Here is a 21,388-nt window from a genome sequence, read left to right on the forward strand (position 1 = left end):
CTCTGGGAACTGCTCTCCAATTGTTTTCCAATACATTTCTTGCTTTGCTTAAACTCGTGCAAGTTTCAGTCACTGTAGTTCTGCCACCACAGTGGAAGAGGGGGAAGCACAAGGGGATTTCTCAAGCATACGCAATCTATATATTGTATTTTACCATGTTTTTTCCTTTTGCTCTTCTTATTTTTTCATCTCTTTAGTGGGGTGTGGGGGATCCTCTGACTTGTTCTTTAGCTAAAGCTTAAGGGTAGCTCAGAAATCACTGCTGTTCATCACAGTACAGACAAAAAGCCTCTCTCTGGTGCAGTGACCTGGTGAGTTCACTGGTGATCACTGGTGTTTTCAGGGTTTCCGTCCAATTGGTGGGGACAACGCCGATGATATAAGTTGGACTGTTTTGTCACAATATTCCATAGCACCTCCATTTGTGTCAGTTTTTCTTAAATCATTTGAGTAGAAAGTTGTTCCTCATCTTGGATGCTGTTACTAGAGTGGACTGAAAATAGTGTTCCCTGAAAGCTAATGTGAACTCTGGTAGGATAAGGATTCAAAATGGATATGAAGATGAAATCTAGCACACAGTTTCAGTGTGAAAAAAAAATGATAAAATGTCTGTGCTACTACTGTAGTAAGAGCTTTTAGGAACATACACATGCTGTTGGACCGTGACCAGACGGCCCACTCTCTGACGTCTGGAGCAACTTTCCACTCTTCAGCGAAACTTCCACCACTTAATCTGGGGCTCTCCACTGTCTCCCTCATTCTACAGATCACTGGCCTTTGCTACCTGCACAACATCTTAAAAACTGGCACAAAGTTCCAGTTCAGCGGAGCCTTTATTGTCATGGTGTGTTTGAGTGCGTGTGAGTGTGTGTGGGCTTCACACGTGTTTTGATCTTTCAACCAAAACAGAGAAATCTGCAGGTCAGTACTCGATGGTGACGGTTTTCGTCTTGAGGTATTCATTCAGCGCCTCTTGCCCTGTGAAAGAGACAGACGGGAAAATGAGCTAAGAACAAGAAGAACAAGAAGATGAATGAAGAACTTTTTTCACCTCCATATCCATTTATCCATCGTCAATACTCATATTGTTTACTGGCGCTAATATGTGCTAGGAAATCATGCGTTTGTACCATGCAGCACTTCAAGTCTCAATGTCTAGATGCACGTGGGTCTCAAAGCCAACACACCACAAAAGAAGACGTGAAACATTGCTGCGCTCTCACCCAGGTCCTTGCCAAAGCCTGACTGTTTAAATCCTCCGAATGGCGACGCTACATCCGTCTTGTTGTAGGTGTTGACAAAGACTGTGCCAGCGTCAAGCTTGTCACTGACGTACAAAGCTCTGCTGACGTCCTGTGTAAAAACTCCTGACGCCAGGCCGTATTCAGTGGCGTTGGCCCTCCGCAGGACTTCGTCGATCTCTCTGAATGGACAAAGGTCATGTGAGGGCTATGGTGAAATATGAGGGGACTTTAAAGGTCAATAATGTAGTCGCTCATCCGCATGGAGACGCATAATAATGTCCCTTTAGAGTCACCTTTCCCGGGAGCACTCTGGAAACCTACCCACTCTTGAACTGGGAAATGATCATGACGGGTCCGAACGACTCTTCCTGAGCAATGTGCATGTGGTCCTGCACGTTTATGAAGACCGTGGGTTCAAAGAAGAAACCTAGAAGTGGTTGAAAGTTAGGAAAGCAAGTGCTTTTCAATGGAAAATGCCATGTTGAGTCCGAGGTTTCACCTGGTCGCTTGATCTGTTTGCCTCCACAGACCAGTGTGGCGCCTTCCTTGACACCAGTTTGACAGTACTCCACAAGCTTGTCCAGGTGGGCTTTATGGTTCTGAGGTCCATGATCTGTAAAGCGGTCCAGTGGATCACCAATCTTCATCTTCTTTATTTCCTCCACCTGAAACCATATATTGTGCATTTTATTCGTAAAAGAAGTTTGGATGTCAGCCAGGTCCATGGCCTCAGTTTGGGGTGACTACACATCAAATACAGGACCATTCCTTGTTTATGAAGATGGACTTGCATGAGGAGATGTCTTCAAAAAAGACAGCATCAAGGATTCAAAAGATTAAGGTCAAGCTTGAGGAGGTGCACCAGCAGCAGCAACCCATGACAGGAAAAGTCTTCCATTCTAAGAACTGGTCAGCGAAGCACATACCACTTTTTCGACAAACTGATCGTGGATGGTGTCCTCAACAAAAAGTCGTCCAGCTGCAATGCAGTTCTCTCCTTTGTTGAAGAACACGGAGCTCATACCCTGGAAAAGATTAACAGTTTACATGTAAAATCAATAAGTAATGCACACAAGTATAGAGAAATATCTGAGCACTGAATCAAAACTGAGTTGATGAAGAGACGTACCATGCGAAGAGCCCTGTCCAGGTCACAGTCACCAAAGATGATGAGAGGGGACTTTCCTCCGAGTTCCAGGGAAACTTTTTTCACATTAACAAGGGCACAACTGTGGAGGAAAAAGAGTGCAGCAGAGAAGATGTCAGTGGTGCCAGTGGGATGGCACTTGAAGTGGGTTAGAGCTTATAGATCAATAGATGGCCTTTATTACCTGACTAGCTAGTTTAGCAGGCCACACACATAACCATAACAGGCCTGATTCTGACCCAGTGTTGCTGGTTCCCGACCCAGTCTGGCGACTGTGACTGTTCTAAGAAGACTATGTTTGAGCTCCGCTATAGTATACAGTGTTTAAAAGGTTATTTCGCTAGTAACTAGTCACCGAAAGTTACTAACAGTTACTTTTGAAAGAGGTAACTGTAACTACGTTACTAACTTGCAGTAGCTTGCTCAACACTGATTATAACTGAGTCTGTTCTCTTCTTATCTGAAATCTCACTGAGGCTTTCAGACTCACAGATAGTGTGAGAAAATGGAAACATAGACTCCACTGGCTGTTAGTTGACATGTGCAAACTCCCTTAGTCTTTTCAAAATCTCAGCTTATTTTCCTGCTCTTGGTTGAGAGTGTGTCAACATGAAATGGTGTTGCTGGATTCTTGAGCCGTATAGATGGTACTGTGAGGTGCGAGAGAGAGAGAGGGAGGGAGGGATCACACCTTTTCATGATGTGCTTGCCAATCTCAGTTGACCCAGTGAATCCCACTTTCCGGACATCAGGGTGGTCACACATGCGCTGACCTATCAAAGAGCCTTCAAGAGATTGCAAGCACATGACAACTGGTTTTACCTTCGGAGCATCATGGGGCAGCTTGTTTTTTTCGACATATATTGCTGGATGTTTTTGATCATAATGGTGATGATAAAAGCTCACCGGATCCAGGCACGATGTTCACCACTCCCTTGGGAATGCCTGCTTTGGCTGCTAGCTCTGCAAACTTCAGGGCACTCAGGGGCGTCACCTGAAAGCATCTCAGTCTTATTCCACAGATCAAACAAGAACCGGCATCAGGCTGCAGATGCGCAGCAGGTTAAGCCACAGCTGACCCACCTGGGCCGGTTTGATGATGACTGTGTTGCCAGCGGCCAGACAGGCTGCTGACTTCCAGGCCAACATCATGAGCGGGTAGTTCCAGGGAATCACAAGTGCACAGACACTGAAAGAGACAGATGAAGGAATCAGATGCAAGCGTCTAACAGGGGCTGCAGACACCTGTTTTTCTCACCCAATCGGCTCCTTCTTGGTAAATGTGAGGTTTCTTTTGGGTCTGGCTTGGTTGATGGGGATGGTGCTGCCCTTTGGGTTTTTACAAACAAAAAAACGTTTTTATGACTTGACTGTCATGAATGAATGACAAAGCGAAATTGACTTCTTACTTGGATTTTATCACACCAACCAGCGAAGTAGCGGAATGTTTGTATCGACATGCCGATATGAGTCTTGAGAGCAAGAGTGTACACCGCTCCTGAGTCAAGAGACTCAATGGTGGCCAGTTCCTCTTGATGCTGCTCCATCAGGTCAGCAAGCCTGTCAGCAGACCAGACGGTAACAGGGCGACAAATACAGGCACCACGTTGACATGCAGGGCGACAAGACTGGACTGGGCTCATGGGTGGACGCCTCCCCCACACAGCCACTGGTCATGGTTCAACTTGAAGTTACTGGCTCTGTCATGTCAAGCACCTGCCTGAGCCTCTCGCCATGATCTTCTCGGGTCAAACATCACACAGTTTAGAATTTTCGCTCGATGGCTGTGTTCAGACATCTTGGATCCGAACATATTCTCAGTTTTCCATTTGGCTTTTTCTAGCGCAAGCAGTGGGCCGATCTGATCTTTTCGTTTACCTTTGGGTAAACCCTATTGAATCTTGGGGGTTGCTATAAACATACCTGTATAACAAGGTGCCCCTGTCTCGCGGATTCATCTTGCCCCATTCTCCGTTCTCAAAAGCCTCTTTGGCAGAAGACACCGCTTTGTCAACATCGCTTATTTGACCAAGGGAAACTTCACAGATGGTCTACGGGAACAAATAAGTGAAGATCAGCACTTGTTCACTCAGTTGAAACCAGAATTGATTTCTAGATCTAAAAGTGTTTTGTTTGACACGGCTTGTCTGTGAGGGCCGCGAGACACCGATCTTTAATACATTAGCCACATATGGTGACAGTAGTGCCAATGAATTGACTTGACAGCTGCAAATCTGTGATCGCTACCAACTATGGAGAAGTACATGAAAAGAAAAAAATGATAAAGTGATGCCACCTCCACAAGAGTAAAAACTGTTCATGAAAGCACATGTTGAAGCAGTTTTTAAAATGAATTTGAAGATTTTATGACCAAACTTTCATTTACACTTCACTTATATCTTCTTTAGAGTTTATTTTAAAAAGAAAATATACTATTTTATTTCAAAATAGTTTGACAGTGTTTTATTATATTAATCTTATTCAGAATTGTATTCATGATTTTCCAATTTTCTCAACAGCTTGCATCAAGTGTATTTATTTTCTTTTTTTCTTCAGTAAATTTGATGAATATGACTTACACCTGGTTCTGCTGCTGGTTGTATTTTTCGATGACAAATAAATATCTTTGCAATGATCACATGGTTTCATGCCGTTTCACAAGGTTTTGGTTTGTTTATGCGTGAGTACATTAAATATGGTTATTGATCACAAATGAAATCAGGAGTATTGAATCGGTTCTAACCTTGAATGGGCCCAGAGATCAGAGAGGTTCAGAACCCCTGCTCCAGATTATAGTCAGCTCTCAGACAATTTTGCCAATGGTATCATCTAAAACCTATAAAGAGCAAATATTTACCGTTCCATCGGTTGGGTTGATGGTCTTGTAGGTTTTCTGTCCCTCCGCATCAACAAACTCTCCATTAATGAACAGCTGGTGCGGCATCCTAACAATCCCGTTGTTGATGTGTTTCTCCACCTGAGACGAGAATAATAGGAGGAAATGCAGCAGCTCCCTGAATTCAAAGCCAACATGGCTAACACTTACATAGTCAATGACCATCTCGTCTTCCTGATCCTGGCCGCGCAGCTTTCTTACACACATCTGAATAAACTCCTGGAACGTCGTGTTCATGTAGATGTCCTCGTTTTGCAGCTGGCAGCTGCTGACACGCATCTTCACCTGCTCCACAAGTCTGGAGAATGAGAACATTATTAGCTCATGACCGCACAAAAAACACTTGTTTTGTTTTGTGTCATGTCCCGTGTGTATTTTAGCAAGATATTTCCTGGTATATGAGCTTAAATTGGCTGCAGATGAGATGAGGTGAGGTGAAGTGTCTTGACAATGAAATACAGTGAAGGGATGTAACTGTCACCGGTTCCAGTGTAAAATCCCCGACGCCAAGTCTTACCGTTTCCTTTTATAATAACCATTACACTGTGTTTATCACATTACATCAGTCAAATATATGTTGCAGATCCACTCTCTCCCTGTACTGTAAGTCACCACTCCTCAGCAATGCCGGCCAATAAGAGAGTAGTGCACATTCTGCAGCCACCGTATCATTTTAGATAGACAGCAGAAGCGGCTTGGTATTTATGGAACACTTATTTGAAACCTGCGTGGATAATGATCAGATAGGAAATGTGCCTCGAGTTTTTCCTCAACCTCCACTCCTCACTGCAGCCAACTTTTTTTATGAACCCAAACTTGCTGCACAGCATAAGCATCACACGACACAAGGAATCAATGACAGGTTTCGTAGCCAATATTCTTAGTCATCGATTGCTATGAATTTGTGGTTGCACCGTTATTATTATCACTGTTGTGGATGTTATCTTGTGCAGCAAGATAATAATAGCAAGATTTGAAATTCCATTGGACTGCGACTCAAACCCATACACAAGCTTTTCATGAGTCACCTTTTCATCAGATCATTGCTCTTCATATGTTTTATCTTCATTCAATGAAAAATGAGTATAATACTATTGGCAAGAAGATATTCTGAGTGTACTACCTGACAACATCCATTGAGCCAGCGCCAGATTTGAAGAAATCAGTGGGGTCCTCGATCTGAGCTACGTTTGGTAAAATGCTCTGCCACACTCCCTGGAGGAGGACATTGACATTTGTCACTTAGAATAACATTCACATGAAGGACAATGTGAAGTTTTACCCTCATCTCTTCCGCAAAGGCTGTTTCTTCTTCAGACAGTTCCAAAACTGTCTTTGTTTTAGAATCAAAATATTGTTCTGCAGGGAACATTTTATCGTTTTCAAACTGCAGATTTTTCACCAACAGCTGCGACACAAGGAAGAAAGAGGACCAACTGAATAAATATGAAATGATAGATCATCTTGTAAAATAAAAGAAGAAAAACATCCACTTCATTTCATTTTCAATTCACAGTTGCACTTCCCACACAGGCAGTGAGACTACATAAGGCGTTTACTACTACAGCAACCCAGATACTTTATGGAAGAAAAAAAAAAGATTCCCAAGTCTGACTAAACCAGTTTCGTTTCATGGTAGAACAATGGAATTGGTAAACAGTTAGGATGCTAAGGAGAGTTCAATGAAAGAGCCACTCTAAGTCTTGTATAAAGGTGCTCACTGCACATCGGCATAGCAGTAGTTTGAGGGAAAAAATAAAAACACCTTTGCGTAAAGAACCTATGATATCACAAAACCCAGCAACATACTTGAAAGATATGACCATGTGACTTACTGCCTTGCCGTCATTGCCATAAAGCACGAGGCCACGTTTTGTCACAACGCCTGGCTGGCTGGCTCCAGGGATCTCCAGGGGTTGGCCACACACGTCGACACCGTCCTCCAGTAAAGTGGAGCCAAAGAATGTCAGCATCTAGAATGACAGAGACAGATGAAGAAAAAGGCTGCGTGCTGTGCAGTTGCTATGTCCTGCGAAGGCTCTTCCTTAAAGAGATTCAGTGGAGAAGAAGATGCAGGCTGAATCTATCTGTGAGTGTTGGAGGTGTTGAGTCTTAAACAGCACTTGTTCTTACTACAGCCCACTCTTCACGACAGGCACCAACGCAACACTCTGGAACACTTTTCCTTCATTGTACTTGTTGATACCATGAAACAGTGAAACAATACCTGTCCATTGAGCTCTGCCCAAGCACCTGGCATGTTGTCATTTCCTCTAATCCAGTTGTGCAGATCTTCTGCGGGCTGGTCCCAGTTGATCTTAAAGAGAACATCAGTTATGTCATTTGCTTAAAAAAAAAATCTGAAAAGAAAAAAACAATTGGTTGGCAGTTAGCCGATGGGTCAATACGAAGGAATGGAAAAAAATGGGGGTGAAATTGTGGATGTAAAGAGGGAGTCAGACAATTGTTATTATTATATAACAGCAAAACCATCAACCAATAGATGTATGGATCTCCCATGGTGACAGTGTCCTTCCTGCCCCATTCATTCATTCATTCCTTCCTGCACCCCTGGTTGGAGTCAGACAGAGCTACATCCAAAGCATCGCTTGAGCCGCATGGCCCCATCATCCAGCAGTGTTCAAGAACCTGTCGAGGTCAGGCCACAAGATTCAGCTCCTCACATTGAAAGCCTCCCACAGCTTTGCTCCCCAGTGCCCTTCAGAGTTGATCACTGTTGCAACCTCCAGCCTCAGCTCTTCCTCCACCTCATGGCTTCCCAGCCCCACCTCGCCACCGTGGGGGAGCGGGGCTTTCAGCCGCTCTGCACCTGTGCATGTGTCTTAGTTCTGATCTCTTATGTTGGGGAACACTGAAGCTAGCAGAGTTGCCATACAAATAAAATGTATTATCACGATAGGTGATGGAATGTGAGGAGTTGAGGTGTACCTTAGCGTTGGCTTTCTTCTGTATACACTCGTACGATGCTCCATCCTGGGACTGTGGAATTCTTGGCGCCTTTCCTCCTGCTATCAGTGTCACTGCCTCCACCTGATCATAAAAGGAAAAGAAACTAAACTATACAGCTGTGGCAGATTTGTTAAAGCAACAACGGTGACTGAGAAGTTGAGCTTACTGGTCAATGCTTATTTTTCTTTCTGAATTTTTTTTGTTCTTTTTGGAAAAAGCAGAAGTGGACGGAGGGAGTGAGACTGGATTGGGCGGAGCAGCCAAGCGTCACATCAGAGAGGTAACTATGGGCCTTTTGTTGGCCATGTGAAAGCAGCCAGTTAAGTCGTCACCTGTTCAAAATGCCAGGACCATCAATATGATGTCAAAGTCAGACAGTTATGGGACGGAGGCTGGATAAAAGCCGCTTAAACAGGAGGCAACGGCACGCAGTGGTGGAAAACATTGGATTAAGTAGGAGAGAGTAAGTAGGAGTGGGACTGTGGAAAACACTTTCTTTTCTCACTGACAATAGTTTATTATGATAATCCAGCACTGGTTTGGTCAACAAGTTTATCGGCGATTCTGAAATGTCCAGGATCTAAGGTGAGATAAACTGTAACATAAAATATGTCTGTGTTGAATATCATTATTTGACTCCTTTAGTACACAAGCCTCAATGTCAGGGTTAAAACTTCAAATCGACCGGGTCATTATCATTGAGGTTGAGTTTTCTTTTGAGCTCTGGTGAAGGTGAGCCATGTGTTTTGGATGGTTGGGTTTCGGGTGAGAGGCTGGGGAAAGGGTTATGGCAAACGTCCCAACAAGGATGGAAAGACGAGCTCGACTACTCTGTAAGGACACGAGCCATTTCAATAGGCAGGTGAAATGAATAATGCTGAATGAAGTACCACCTGTTTTTGAACACTTGTTGTTCATGGTTTTGGTCGCAATAAAAGGACCTTATCACTCACCATCCCCTTGACCCCCTCAGGGAAGAGAAATCTTCTGTACAACGTGTTGACGGTGTCGTTTGGTTCAACGCAACACTCCCGCTGCAGCAGGATTGGTCCAGTGTCCAGGCCGTCGTCGGCCCAAAACACTGTAAACCCACCCTTTTTATCGCCGTGGATCAAGGTCCTGAGTGCAGAGGCATCTGGTTGAATATTGACTCGAGTCAACAACCCGGTGCACTTTGCTCACCAGTTGATTGCGGAGGCTCCCCTGTGGCGAGGAAGTATTGAAGGATGGTAGACGATGGAGCCGTGTTTGGGGTGGTCGATGACCTCCATGGGGATGAACTGGGAGCAGAAGGGCAGGACGTTGAGCTCTGCACCCGTGGCCTTATACTGAGCCACCACTTCTGGAATTGCTTTTCCCTTCACTCGCCAGCTCTTGAACTTGAAAACAGCCACGCCATCCTTCTCCGCCGCCGCTGCTGTAATGACAGGTGGAGAACACCTCACAGCTCCCTCAAACCATAGAAATGCACAATATTCTCCAGACTGTTCCCAGAACCACATCTTACCAAGAGGGTCGGCCTTTCCATTTTCATCTGGCACAGTGAAGACTCCAACGATGGTGTGGCCATTTTTCCTCAGCTCCTTAAAAACCTCTTGACCAAACAGGCTTTGACCAATCACAGCGATCTTCATGCTGACCAATCACTGTTCACATAAAAGCTTGGGGAAAGAAAACAACAGTCACTCAAGATGTGGCATCAGCATCATTGTCAGGGTTGGAAACATGGGTTTCTCTTAAGAATAAGGAACACATATTACCGTCAATCAACTAAGTGTATATGTGTATTTGCAGCATATTAGCCTGTGATGATTCACTGTGAAGTGCTGACCATCTCAGCATGGAGCTAGCTTCTGGATGGTAGTATGCATTCCCCAATATAAAGTGTTAGCAACATATCTATGTGCAAATCTAGACAATATGAGACTTTGTTTGAGAAGAAGATGTTCCTGTTGGGGTCAACAGCTTTTCCAGAGCATTACAGTCTATAAAATGATTATGCAAAAAGAGGGAGATCTCACCTGGAGCTTCAGAAGTCACCCTGGAACACTGTGACAGAGATCTCTGACTTAAATCCCATCCGGAGTGGACGGACAGCCCAGTTGCATAAGAGCAGCAAAGCGCACCGATTGGCCAGGCCTGGTTGGGTGGAGTGATGGTGTGGTCGCAGGAGTGCTACTTTCTCAATTTCACAACTTCAAAAGGCAAAACTTTTTTTTGTTTGTTCATGTCGCTTTGTGGTGATACATTTTGTCACCTGCTTAAAGAAGCCAGAGTGGAACAAAACATGGATACAAATACAAACCTTGTGTAAACAGCATGATAGTTGGAAAAAAAAAAAAAAAAAAAAAAGAACAATGATCATAATCTTGTACTAGCAATAAGGAAAAGACACTTTCATTTTTTTATAGCTGAGCATTCATGAAGGGCTCTCACGCATCTGTGTACATCAATGAACAAGCCTTTCACCCATTTAACTTTGTGTAGCTGGGAGTCACTTCAATCCAGGAAAGAAGTCACCGGTTAATTTTTTTCCCAGACACACCTTGTGAGAACCACATCACACCACGTAGTCCTTGAAATAAATATAATCCTCAGCACACTTTAGATCAGTCAGCACATTAGCTTTCAGTGCTAACTGTTCTTGGTGCATCACTCAACTTGACTACAGGATGGAAAAGTAGCTCTGAAAACACTCAATATTTATGAGCGAAGCTGTGATGTGGAACTGAATGTAGCCAATCAAGTAACAATCCTACAAAGGGAAGCAAAGAGGTTTTGCTTGGTCCCGCAGCCCTGACCAGGACCAAGGGGTGGATAAGTGAAGGCATCTCCATGTACGACGATAGAACCAGTTCTACTGAGTGAACCTCAGTTGCAAAAACATGCAATACTCTTCAGCAAGATGCCACAGGTGCCTACAGAGGCAGCATTCTAATAGTGTGCTGGAATCTCACTTCAGACAGCTGAGAAGAAGAGGGAACTTCTACCAACCATGTGGTAGAAATGAAAAAAAAGTAAGGAGTTCCTGGAAAATGGATCTGACAAAGAAAGTGCTACAGTACTCTGGAGGAGAGGCTTCAAAGATCAGAAGGAACTGACAGCAACACAAATACACACAGCTACACAGAATCACAGGTCGGGAAACTGTTCTCCACTTTAATCCTTTTCAATCTGTGAAATGGAAGAAAAAATGATGCACACTATCAGAAGCAATGTTATATAAAGCAAAGAAATGAAAGACATACAGAAGTCAAATGTAATTAGAACGTATTATGAGAGACTGAAATTAACATTTGTTCATTCATTGGTGGCCTGAATACACTTCGAAGTGTATATTGCATTCAAAACCGACTTCAACGGAAACTTTTCAAATTTTACTTTATTTTTCAACATTGTATACCTCAGTTTAGGAATAAATAAATGTTTTCTGTTTATTTTTACAAGCTATAGACAGACGTAATATAAAGAAAGGTGATTAGGGAAAGCCAATGCGATGGAACTTGAGTGCAGGCCATTGAGCATTCCTGTATTTAGGGTGGAGAGAGAAGCAGAAAGACTATGCACTGGCTGAGATTCCAACAAAATGTACATGTAAGAGTGCATAGCTGAGAAGGTTTTATCATTCATTCCAAGTCCTGCAGATTTATTGTGCTTCCTGTAAACTGTGAGTTATCCAAGCCGTTCTCCTCAGTCATCAGTGTAGGCTCCTGCAAGGGAAGGAAAAGTCATTTTAGCAATATTATTCACACGCATCCTTGCTCCATTTGTGTGTGGGGTGAGAGAGCGAGAGCACACATGGATTAGAATTTAGTTAAGAACAGATTTGAGGAATCAATTTCCTGACCTTTCAGAAGTGATGTCACATTTGCATTTTTAAGTCAGTAAATGGAATTTACGGATCTTTCTACAATGTCAAATGCAACATGTAGAACAGTGAAAAATATATGAGGAAAAATATTATATACATTTCATCTGCCATTTCCAGTGTTTTTCAGCAGTTTGAAGATGCTCTGTGTAATGTACCTATGCCACCTGATAGTAGAATGTTTGCTGAAGAATAATGAACTAGCACAGTAGAGAATACCCAGTACATTAATAGATGAATATATGTTTGGCATGGCAGGTAGATCACTGAGACTCGGTCAACTTGGTAACAAGCACGTACCAATTTATTTTTTCTCCACAGACCAATGACAATGGCATGGCCGATGATGATGTTGTAATCTGATCCATTTGGAGCATTAAAAGAACAAACAAATGCAAAGTTTTACCTGTAGAATATGAACAGGGAGATCAGTGGTAAGTTGAGTATGTGAAGTCGAGGGCTGCGAGGTTAACTGGAAGGCCAGGTCCCCATCAGGAGTTGGATCATCCTATGCACAAAGTGACAAAACACCCCTGACTTTAAGTCTTCTCTTTACAGTAAGAACTGAGCCTTGCTTCCTACCACCACTACTGACTATTAGTGATGCCATCTCCACTCTGAAGATGTAGGAGGAACAACGCTTTGTGGCATGTGTTGCCACTGCAACTTTTAATACCCACTAGCACAAGCTGAACATGGGTTATCTTCGGGCCACACACGCGTCCTGTTTTCACACATTGGGTTTGATAATTCAAGTTATCTGCCATGTTTATTTGTGTCAAACGACACTAAGAATCTGCAACTGTCCACGGAGCTCGCTTGTCAGTTGGTTTGTCACTCTCCGTGTTCCACTTTAAAGTTCTTAACTGTTCTGATTCCTGGGCCCACCTTTTCCAGAACAAATGGGTCCAGGTCCCATTCATTATTCATGATTCATTACTGTGATTACTGATTTCTGAATGATTATTCATTTGTATTCAATAACCATATATGTAAACAAAACAAAAACCTTGTGAAATGACATGAAACGTGACATGTGAGGTGCAAGACAAGTTCATCAACTTTACTAAAGAAAAAAAAAACAAGAAAAAAATACCATTAATGCAAACTGTATAAAATAAATACATTCTGAATAAAAGAAATATAAAACAATGTCTAAATATTATAAAATATTTTCTTTTACATAAATGAACTCTAAAAAATATGAGTAAAGTGTAAATGAAAGTAAAGCCATGAAATGTTCTCATTTATTTTAAAAACTGCTCCAGGAGGTGAACAGTTTTTACTGTCACAGCCCAGAGGCGAAAAAACTACAAACTTTAAGCAGACCTCTAGGGGGCGCACGCGGCCCAGCCATGAGCCTCTGCCCTATGGTTAAGAATCACTGGTTTAGGGTACTGATGTTCATGACCGCTGTTTTACACATATTTAGATGAGATGGCCGAATGGCTCTAAATGCGGACATTCCATACAGTGTACTGTATTCTGATATCCATATACTGTGTGAGCAGTACGTCATGACAGAGTTGACACCTGCTACAGTCTGCTGTCGTCCATATAGTGGTAAGTTGTACACAAGGACCAAACAGACAGACATGGATAGTTTCCAAATGTATTCACTCTGAGACACGGTTTCTTTAAGTATGGGATACGGTGACTGAAAACCTTGTCTCTGTGTGGACAGGGACTGAGAATAATACATCACTGTCATGTTTTGTAGTCAACTTCAGCACTTTATAAAGATGAAAAGAAGACAATACCACGGGACAGAAGAACCTGCTCTGGTAGGCAGACCACCATTTAGTCACTTTACGGGTTTTAAGGACTAAGAGCATCTGAACCTCAAAAGTGAGAAGTGTACAAGCAAAACTCAATCAAGCTGACAGGATAGCATGACATTTTTTTTACCTGTAGCAGTTGAATCTGAACATATTGAGCGCCAGCGACAGGGTCCCTCAGCGTTGGTCCCACACTGGATGCTGAAGCACTTTCAGCGAAAGGAGCCGTTTTTTCTCCTTTCGTTTTTCTTTGACTCACTCTACCTGAGTACAGAAAAGACAACATACCTTGCACTTTTATCAATCTCAGATTTTAAAAAATACCATCAAACACAATGGGAAAATATGTATGTTACCATTAGAGGACGGTGGTCCATTTTGCTTATTTTTCTTTGCAAGCTGAATCGCTCTATAGTCGGTTCTGGCGGAGCCTCCACCTTCCTGATTAAGAAACTCCACACAAGTTAGGACATTCACTTAATACCCACCGAGGAAGACAATCTGGCATATTTACCAGGAAAAGGTTTGGTGGTGACCGGGCCTTCATTTCTGACTGCGTCGGCAGGGGGCAGCTGCTACTTTGAGTCGGAACAACATACTGTGCGTCGACTTTGGCTCCTACCAACGAGCCACTACTGCTATCCACCACCTTTGACGTTTGGGTGAGTAATTCTGAGACTGGAGTCACAGCAACAGTTGTAGGAGGCTCAACACAGACGGCACTTGAGGACCCCAGTGGGATCTGCAATGCTGAGTCAGTGGAAGTGGTCGTCTGAATAGTTAGAGCTGTGAGTGTTCCCAAACTTGTTATCATTTGAACATCATCTAGATTGAGAGTGTCCTGAGTCAGCAGGATGTCGCCAACACTAGCCTCTAAAGCACGTTGAGATCCCATGTTGGTGGTAGAAGAGAGTGCTAAGGACTCCATGGGCTTTGTTCCAGTACCACTACTGATAGAACCCAGCGTCGGCCTGACGGTTGAAGGGTCTATACTAATGATACCTGAACTGGCCATGGAAAGATCCATTCTGTAGAAGCTTTTAGGGGTGCTACCATTAATAGGAATTCCAACCCCAATGCTGGCAGGGACCGATGTACCTCCAGATATATTTGAGAAAAGTGAGCTTAGGTCCAAGTTAGTAAACTGGTCCCCTTTGGCAATAGTGGAAGTGGAAGCCGGAACATGACTGGAGGTGATGAGCTCATTACTTGGTGTAAGAGTGGGCATCGTCTCCATCTGCATAAGAACATCTGGAAGGAAATAGGTTACAAGCTGTGGTTATATAGATCATTTACACACATGCACGCAGACAAACTACAAAGGCATGTTTACAGCAAACACACTGTATGCATTGCAAGGTTTCCACTACATGTAAAAGATCATGGCTATGGACGCAACAATCCGCATCTTTTGACTTCCGATCAGATACCGATACCTGAATTGGATATCTGCCGATATTCCTTCCATCTGATACCAGACCTCAGTTTGCTGTATTTTTTGCACTATTATTATGGTCTGTGTATTAAATACAACAAGGCAACTAGTACAAGACAATTGAAGGGAGTCAGGAAAACTCCACAGACCACAGATCCTGACCGCAGTGAAAATATGATCCTGAAAACAAATGAGCTACTCTGAAGGTTTCACATCGGCATCTAATTTTCAGTACATCCTGGACATGTATATTTAGAAAGTGAATGGATACAAGACGCTGCTTCATTTGGGCAGCAAAATACTTGCTCTTAGAGCGTAAACAAAATCAATTTTCTGACTGGTAAGTGCAAATGAGTGTTGTTGGACAGATATCTATAGTCCAACAGAGATATTTGACAGATTTAAAGACATGACAGTGACTGTCAATTCCTCAAAAACATTGGCATAGGAGCCCCTATACTGGGTCGGACCCATCCTTAATAGTTGCGCACCGCCATCACGGATAAAAATTGAAATTATTTTCCTAATTATAAAATGGTGATGTATTTTGTTATATTGCCTAGTCCCAGTAGCAACCTCAGAATGATCATTTCGCATACACTACACAACATACACTATCATCATGTATTTTATGACTATTCATTCAACTTCAGAACCATCTTGAGAAAGTTTAACAATGAACCAAAATATGAGGAAAATGAAATCTACGTATCATGTATGAAGAAATATTGACAGAATTGTATGCATTGTATCAATTAAGAAGCCACATGACAAAATAGTAACAAAATAATAATATTACATGTCTGTAATGTTTGTAATGTATCAGAGGCTTGAAATAAACATTCATTCATCATCATCATGTCAAGGGGGCATCAACAAGATACCCATCCATACCAGAACTCATGTTGTGATGCTTCAGCATGTGGCTTTTCAGGCTGCTGCGTGATGAGAAGTACTTGGAACAGTTGGACACAGGACAAGGGGTCTTCAAGGAGTTTGCATCTTGCTTGTGTTTCTTGGAGTGGATGTACAGGCTGCTGCGTGCTGAAAACCTGGCATTACAACCTGATGGATTTACAAATAATAGACATGTTAAAATACATTAAAAAATATGCACATTTTTGTACCATAGTAAAGCAATGTAATATTATTGTTAATATTGGTTCAAAACCTCTTGAAATTCATCACAAAGTTATTAATGTCGTGGAGAAGACCACAATAACACACAACAGATCTAATAAAGACAGAAAAGTGCAAGTGACAATGAGACAGAAGTTCAGGGAAAAGAACGCGAAGGCACGTCTTCTATTCGAGTTGCGTTCCAAGATAGTAAGGAGGAAATTTACCAGAACCCAAAAGCAGCTAGTCGAGCACACTGGGACATTACCAACAGAAGATGACTAAGTGCGAAGAGTAATGACTGAGAGTTGCACAATCAGAAACTGTCTGAGGATGACCAGTAACAGACTAAGAAGTGGAATGACACAGTGAAAAAGACGAATGACTGTCTCACTTGGTCTCAAAGCGATCAGCTTACTATCTCTAACGGTCTACACTTAAGTTTCCTTCCAGGACTCTGGAAATAAATATGGAGTTCATAAACAAAATATTTGAGAATCTGTATATACTTTGCATCGTAGTATATAGTATAATATACTTTGCAACAGTCAACCAAGCGTGTGTGTGGAGGACGATGGACTCACTAGGTACTCATGTCACTTTGTAGAGTATTTGTTTGACAGTATTCCAGAATATGCTTTCAGTGATGCATTTCAGAGGACTCAAAAAAAAAAGTGGAACCTTTTTATGAAGCGGCTTTCACACATACCTTCAGTGTGGCATTGGAATGGCTTTGTGCCAAGATGAGTGATACTGTGCCCCTTAAGATGTTCAGCACGCGTAAAGGATTTCCCACATCCTTCTTCTTTGCACACAAAGCGTCTGTCATCATCATGTTTTCTGTGAGAGATAGTCCAGTTATTTGAGATGATTTTCCACATAACAAAATAGTCTTACATATTCAGAACATAATTTAAACACATTAAAGGACCCAAATACAAATTTCCTTCCATGATTTTAGAGTGGTCTAGTGTTCACAGGATGACATATCACACTATCCACTCAAAACTCTCCTTTTTCTGAAAGTGAACAATTAAACAAGGGTTTTCAAATCCATGTCACATGCACCGAAAGCACAAAACACAAAGACCGATTTCAAAGACTATGAAAACAATTGTCCAATTCAAATTGAAAATTGTGCATTGGAACAATAGGTCATTACCATATTGAATATTTACCTTTTATGTCGTAGCAACTTTGACATGCTGGTAAAAGACCAGCCACAGCCAGCAGAATCACATATGAATGGTCTTTCACCTATGAATGAAAAATACAGTGTCAACAAGGTTTTCTCGGGTCAAACATCACATGAAGCTTATTTCAACTGGCAGCGCCCACAGGTGTGGGCAAAACACATTAGGGAGGCATTTAAATTCAACCATCAGGGGTAGCGGTTTGGACTACAAGATAATAATGGAGCTTCGCACTGTGGTATGGTGTTTTTTCAATACTGTGCCATACAGTACATGAACAGTCAGACATTTTAAACTTAAAAGTAACTTTAAACAATTTATTCAAGCTCTAAGGCTAGGCAGTATTTGCGGTCTACTCTTTCTACCTGTTACACAGACTTGTTTAGTGCAGAAATCCAGACTGCACGTCTGCACTCCGACCATCGACAATCATCATCACGGCATCCTGGCATAGCCATTTTACATTTCAAGCGTTTTCCGTCATTTTTCGTGACATTCTTCGGAGAAGCAGTCTCTCCTTTGGTTATAAAACATCATGAGTTTTTCTGCAGCCTCCCAGAAAGAAATGCGAATCCCAGGATGGTAAAGAAAGGTAGTGCCTTCCACGCTGTCTAAAACAGCGGAGTCATCTCACCCAGAGCTAGACAACTGAGGTACATTCCCTTACCATCCTGGGATTCCCAAAATACTCTCCCCGGAGCTTGGACCAGCTGTGACACACAAGGATCAGTTAAAATATTCAGCACCTTCAAATATCGAGTGTGTTCTTATGCACGTTTCTACCGCCAAATAATCACGTTTTTTTTTTTAAACAGCTCCAACAAATAACTAACTCTGCAGTTGTGACTCAAAATCCTGTATGAGCATCGGTTCCTGGAGATTGTGACACTGAAAACGACACTTGGAGGGACTAATAGGGGGATAATACTAGTGCCTCCCTTGTGTTAACAAAGCGTTGAGCTCTCTCATAGACAGAGTTTGTGATATGCTTACATTTTTAAAACAGGAAATGTAAAGTCAAAGTTCTCGTCTAGTATAACACAAAAAATGGCTTAGGTTTAATTTAATTGTGTCCTGAAATGAGTAGCATTTATTGGTACTAGAAATATATCGGCAAAATGTCATCCCTGGAAATCATCAATCGTAAAATGACCTGCTCCACAGATCACTCGGTCTTCAGTCCCAGCACACCACAGGATATGATAGAATCGTAGAGCAATATTAAACAACTAGAATGTTTAAAATGGCCAGCTTGTTGTACAGCAGTAGAGACTCAGGTACAAAGGAGCACTAACACCTTACCAGTATGACTTCTGAGATGAATTTTGAGGCGACAAGCTTTGTCATAGGTTTTGCTGCATCCTGGATATGTGCAGGTGAAATCTCCCATTTCTTTGAAGTGCGTGCGCTTGTGCGAGAAAAGGGCACTGAAGGTAATGAATGTCCTCTCACAACCTAAAGGGCAGAAAAAGATATCAATATACATCACAGCCATCAATTGGAATTGAAATGTGACATCATAATCCCTGTCACATTATATATTTATAATGTATATTAGTACATTATAAATAATATATATATATGCACAATATATACAATATATGTATATATTGACGCCGTAATGTGGGTGACTTAACCATCTCTTTGTCACCACTTTCTAGCAAACTAATCTTAAATTATGACTTATTTCCATTTCTTGATCTCTGTAATAACTTTACAGTTGTGCTGTGTGTGCAATGCCAATAAATGCATTTATCAACAAAAAGAGGGTTGAGCTCAGTCAACCTCTTAACCTCGCAGTTTTAATTAGAGGACTACACTGGTCACCACTTCCAGGAGTATTGGTCAGCTGCCTGTGTACATGCACCACTTCCACAGGTCAAGACATGTAGTAACAACAAACCCTGGACCAAACTTGGCAGGCTCATCAAAAATGAAGTTGGAATATTGTACCTGAAAATTCACACTTGTATGGCCGCTGTGGTTCAAAATGGATCCTCTGATGACTGGCGAGCCTCGTTGCACTGCGAAACTTTTCACTGCAGACATCGCAGATGAAGCCATGATCCTGCACATGCACTTTAAAGTGAGCTTTGAGATTGTAAACAGTTGAAAAGCATCGTCCACAGCCTTCAAATTGGCATGTGTGCGGGCGCTGCTTGTCATGGGAAAGAAGATGCCGTTTTAGTTTGTAAGATGTCGTAAAAGTCCAGCCACAACCCTCCACTGAGCACTGGTAAGGCCGAGGGTCATCAGCATGAGTCAGAAGATGAACTTTGAGTTTCTGTCTGGAATCAAATGCTAAGGAACAAGCCGGTTCTGGGCAGCTAAATGAGGTCACCGCATCTTTCTTAGACCTGAACACAGACAGAGTTTTGACATTTGCATCATCACAGGGCGACAAAGTTAACTTTCTTGACTGAATAGTCACGCCGTCCTCTTGTTTGACAATGGAACATGGATCAACAGTATGGTGCATTGCTGATAAGGAACAACTATTTGGAGAAAGACTTGTAATCGACAATGCGCTTAACTGTCCATTGGCTTTACTTCCGCCTACATGAGTGAAATGAACACTGTCCGTCTTTGAACTAGGTGTGCTCTCCTTCTGCACATAGGTTCCCACTGGGGCAGCCAGTGACAGGATGCCGTTTTCTACGTTCACAGTGATGCTCTGGTTATTGATCGTTACAGTGCCAGAGAAAGCGTCACACGTTGTCGGACTCGCGGAGTCGGTCAGTGAAGCTGAACCTCCTTGGTCAGCGATCAGATCAGGCGTCCCAATGTCTTGCAGCAAATGAGAGGTTTCAGAAATAAGCCGTCCACGTTCAGCAAGTTCGTTGCCTTTCGTTTCGATGGACATTCCTCTATCAGTCTTGCCTGACAAAACCAAGCCCTCGGCTGTTCGATCCGCAACAGTCGAGTTTCCGTTCGACGAGTCTGGCAAGTGAAAAATAGGATTCACGGAGCGAAGCTCTGAGTCAGACGGCTCGGTCGTGCAGCCGCTTAAAACGACGTTTATTCTCGTGTCCACGGTTTCAAATCGCCGTTCCTCAGTTACGTGGCGTATTATGCCGATCTTGGAGGGGAAATCGTCGTGGTCTGTGCCTTTCTCGTCTTTGAAAACGTTCAAAACAACGTATACTCCCTGAGCGTTCCTGTCATGTCTAGTCGGCATGGTGCAGCTTCTGGTCGCGGCGGTGTCACTGGCTCTCACGTTGGAACCGTCCTCCCGCTGCCGTCCGACCGTCGCTTCTCTCGCTCCTTCAACAGGAAGCGCGTTTAGCAGCACCGCTTCGTTTCTCATCAAAGGCGTAGCAAACTCATACAAACCAAACAGCTGGCTGCTGTCGTGAACGGTCTCTGTGTTGACGTCGCCAAGCGTCGCAATGACACAACCCTCCGTCTCGTTGCCTTGTTTGCAGTCAGCAGTCGAACTGGTCTCGCTGCCATCTTTAGCTAGCAGGCAGAAGTGCGGCGGTGGCGGCGTCGGCCTGTTGTTGTTAGCGTCACTCTCTGGCCGCGCGCTTTGCTGAGGACTAGCTGTTTCATTTTCGTTCGAAATAAGCCGAGATGCTGACCAACTCTTTGGCTGGGCGTGGGGTGAAGTCCTGTCGAGGAGGACGCCATGTTGCGAATGAATGTTTTGGGCATCTGGAAGCCCCTGAATTTCCATTTCTGTATCCCTGTAGCAACGCAGGCGAGTGGGCTCCGCCTCCAACGTAAGAGGGCGGGGAC

At 42.9% G+C, this 21,388-nt stretch overlaps 2 protein-coding genes across 4 annotated transcripts; both read right to left on the minus strand.

The window, feature by feature from the left end:
- Nucleotides 1-616: 616 nt before the first annotated feature.
- On the minus strand, nucleotides 617-10,396 carry aldh1l1 (aldehyde dehydrogenase 1 family, member L1). 2 transcript variants are annotated; one of them, XM_053868767.1, is made up of 23 exons: nucleotides 10,279-10,396; nucleotides 9,765-9,918; nucleotides 9,440-9,674; nucleotides 9,211-9,376; nucleotides 8,237-8,338; nucleotides 7,515-7,604; nucleotides 7,123-7,260; nucleotides 6,570-6,695; nucleotides 6,411-6,502; nucleotides 5,438-5,585; nucleotides 5,249-5,368; nucleotides 4,315-4,442; nucleotides 3,801-3,951; nucleotides 3,650-3,720; nucleotides 3,475-3,580; nucleotides 3,298-3,385; nucleotides 3,083-3,176; nucleotides 2,374-2,473; nucleotides 2,171-2,269; nucleotides 1,744-1,909; nucleotides 1,566-1,671; nucleotides 1,224-1,423; nucleotides 657-978 (listed from the first exon to the last, which is right to left on the minus strand). In XM_053868767.1, exons 2-23 carry the CDS (start codon nucleotides 9,889-9,891, stop codon nucleotides 923-925), a joined length of 2,709 nt encoding a protein of 902 aa, XP_053724742.1. In that variant the 5' UTR covers nucleotides 9,892-9,918; nucleotides 10,279-10,396; the 3' UTR covers nucleotides 657-922. The 2 variants fall into 2 exon arrangements, with proteins under 2 accessions (XP_053724741.1, XP_053724742.1); XM_053868766.1 differs by having other exon boundaries at nucleotides 617-978; nucleotides 9,440-9,918.
- Nucleotides 10,397-11,389: 993 nt separating this feature from the next.
- On the minus strand, nucleotides 11,390-21,350 carry si:dkey-156n14.3 (zinc finger protein ZXDC). Of its 2 annotated transcripts, XM_053869250.1 has the most exons (11): nucleotides 20,984-21,350; nucleotides 19,604-20,914; nucleotides 18,953-19,105; nucleotides 17,636-17,714; nucleotides 17,167-17,297; nucleotides 16,233-16,403; nucleotides 14,418-15,154; nucleotides 14,260-14,344; nucleotides 14,034-14,167; nucleotides 12,532-12,633; nucleotides 11,390-11,967 (listed from the first exon to the last, which is right to left on the minus strand). In XM_053869250.1, the coding sequence occupies exons 1-11, from the start codon at nucleotides 21,324-21,326 to the stop codon at nucleotides 11,884-11,886; spliced, it is 3,330 nt and encodes a 1,109-aa protein (XP_053725225.1). In that variant the 5' UTR covers nucleotides 21,327-21,350; the 3' UTR covers nucleotides 11,390-11,883. The 2 variants fall into 2 exon arrangements, with proteins under 2 accessions (XP_053725225.1, XP_053725224.1); XM_053869249.1 differs by having other exon boundaries at nucleotides 19,604-21,350.
- Between the last annotated feature and the right edge of the window lie 38 nt (nucleotides 21,351-21,388).

Source organism: Synchiropus splendidus, chromosome 6 (genome assembly GCF_027744825.2).
Source record: "Synchiropus splendidus isolate RoL2022-P1 chromosome 6, RoL_Sspl_1.0, whole genome shotgun sequence".
Lineage (NCBI taxonomy): Eukaryota > Metazoa > Chordata > Actinopteri > Syngnathiformes > Callionymidae > Synchiropus > Synchiropus splendidus.

Excerpts from the sequence above, each read along its gene's own strand:
- aldh1l1 (XM_053868766.1), bottom strand. The coding sequence starts at position 9,891 with ATGAAGATCGCTGTGATTGGTCAAAGCCTGTTTGGTCAAGAGGTTTTT. Across the intron at positions 6,696-7,122 it reads ATGGCAATGACGGCAAGGCA|CTGTTGGTGAAAAATCTGCA; the intron begins GTAAGTCACATG and ends CTTGTGTCGCAG. Across the intron at positions 3,177-3,297 it reads GAACATCGTGCCTGGATCCG|GCTCTTTGATAGGTCAGCGC; the intron begins GTGAGCTTTTAT and ends AATCTCTTGAAG.
- si:dkey-156n14.3 (XM_053869249.1), bottom strand. The coding sequence starts at position 21,326 with ATGGAAATTCAGGGGCTTCCAGATGCCCAAAACATTCATTCGCAACAT. Across the intron at positions 19,106-19,603 it reads ATACAAGTGTGAATTTTCAG|GTTGTGAGAGGACATTCATT; the intron begins GTACAATATTCC and ends TCTGCCCTTTAG. Across the intron at positions 17,298-17,635 it reads AAGTTGCTACGACATAAAAG|AAAACATGATGATGACAGAC; the intron begins GTAAATATTCAA and ends TATCTCTCACAG.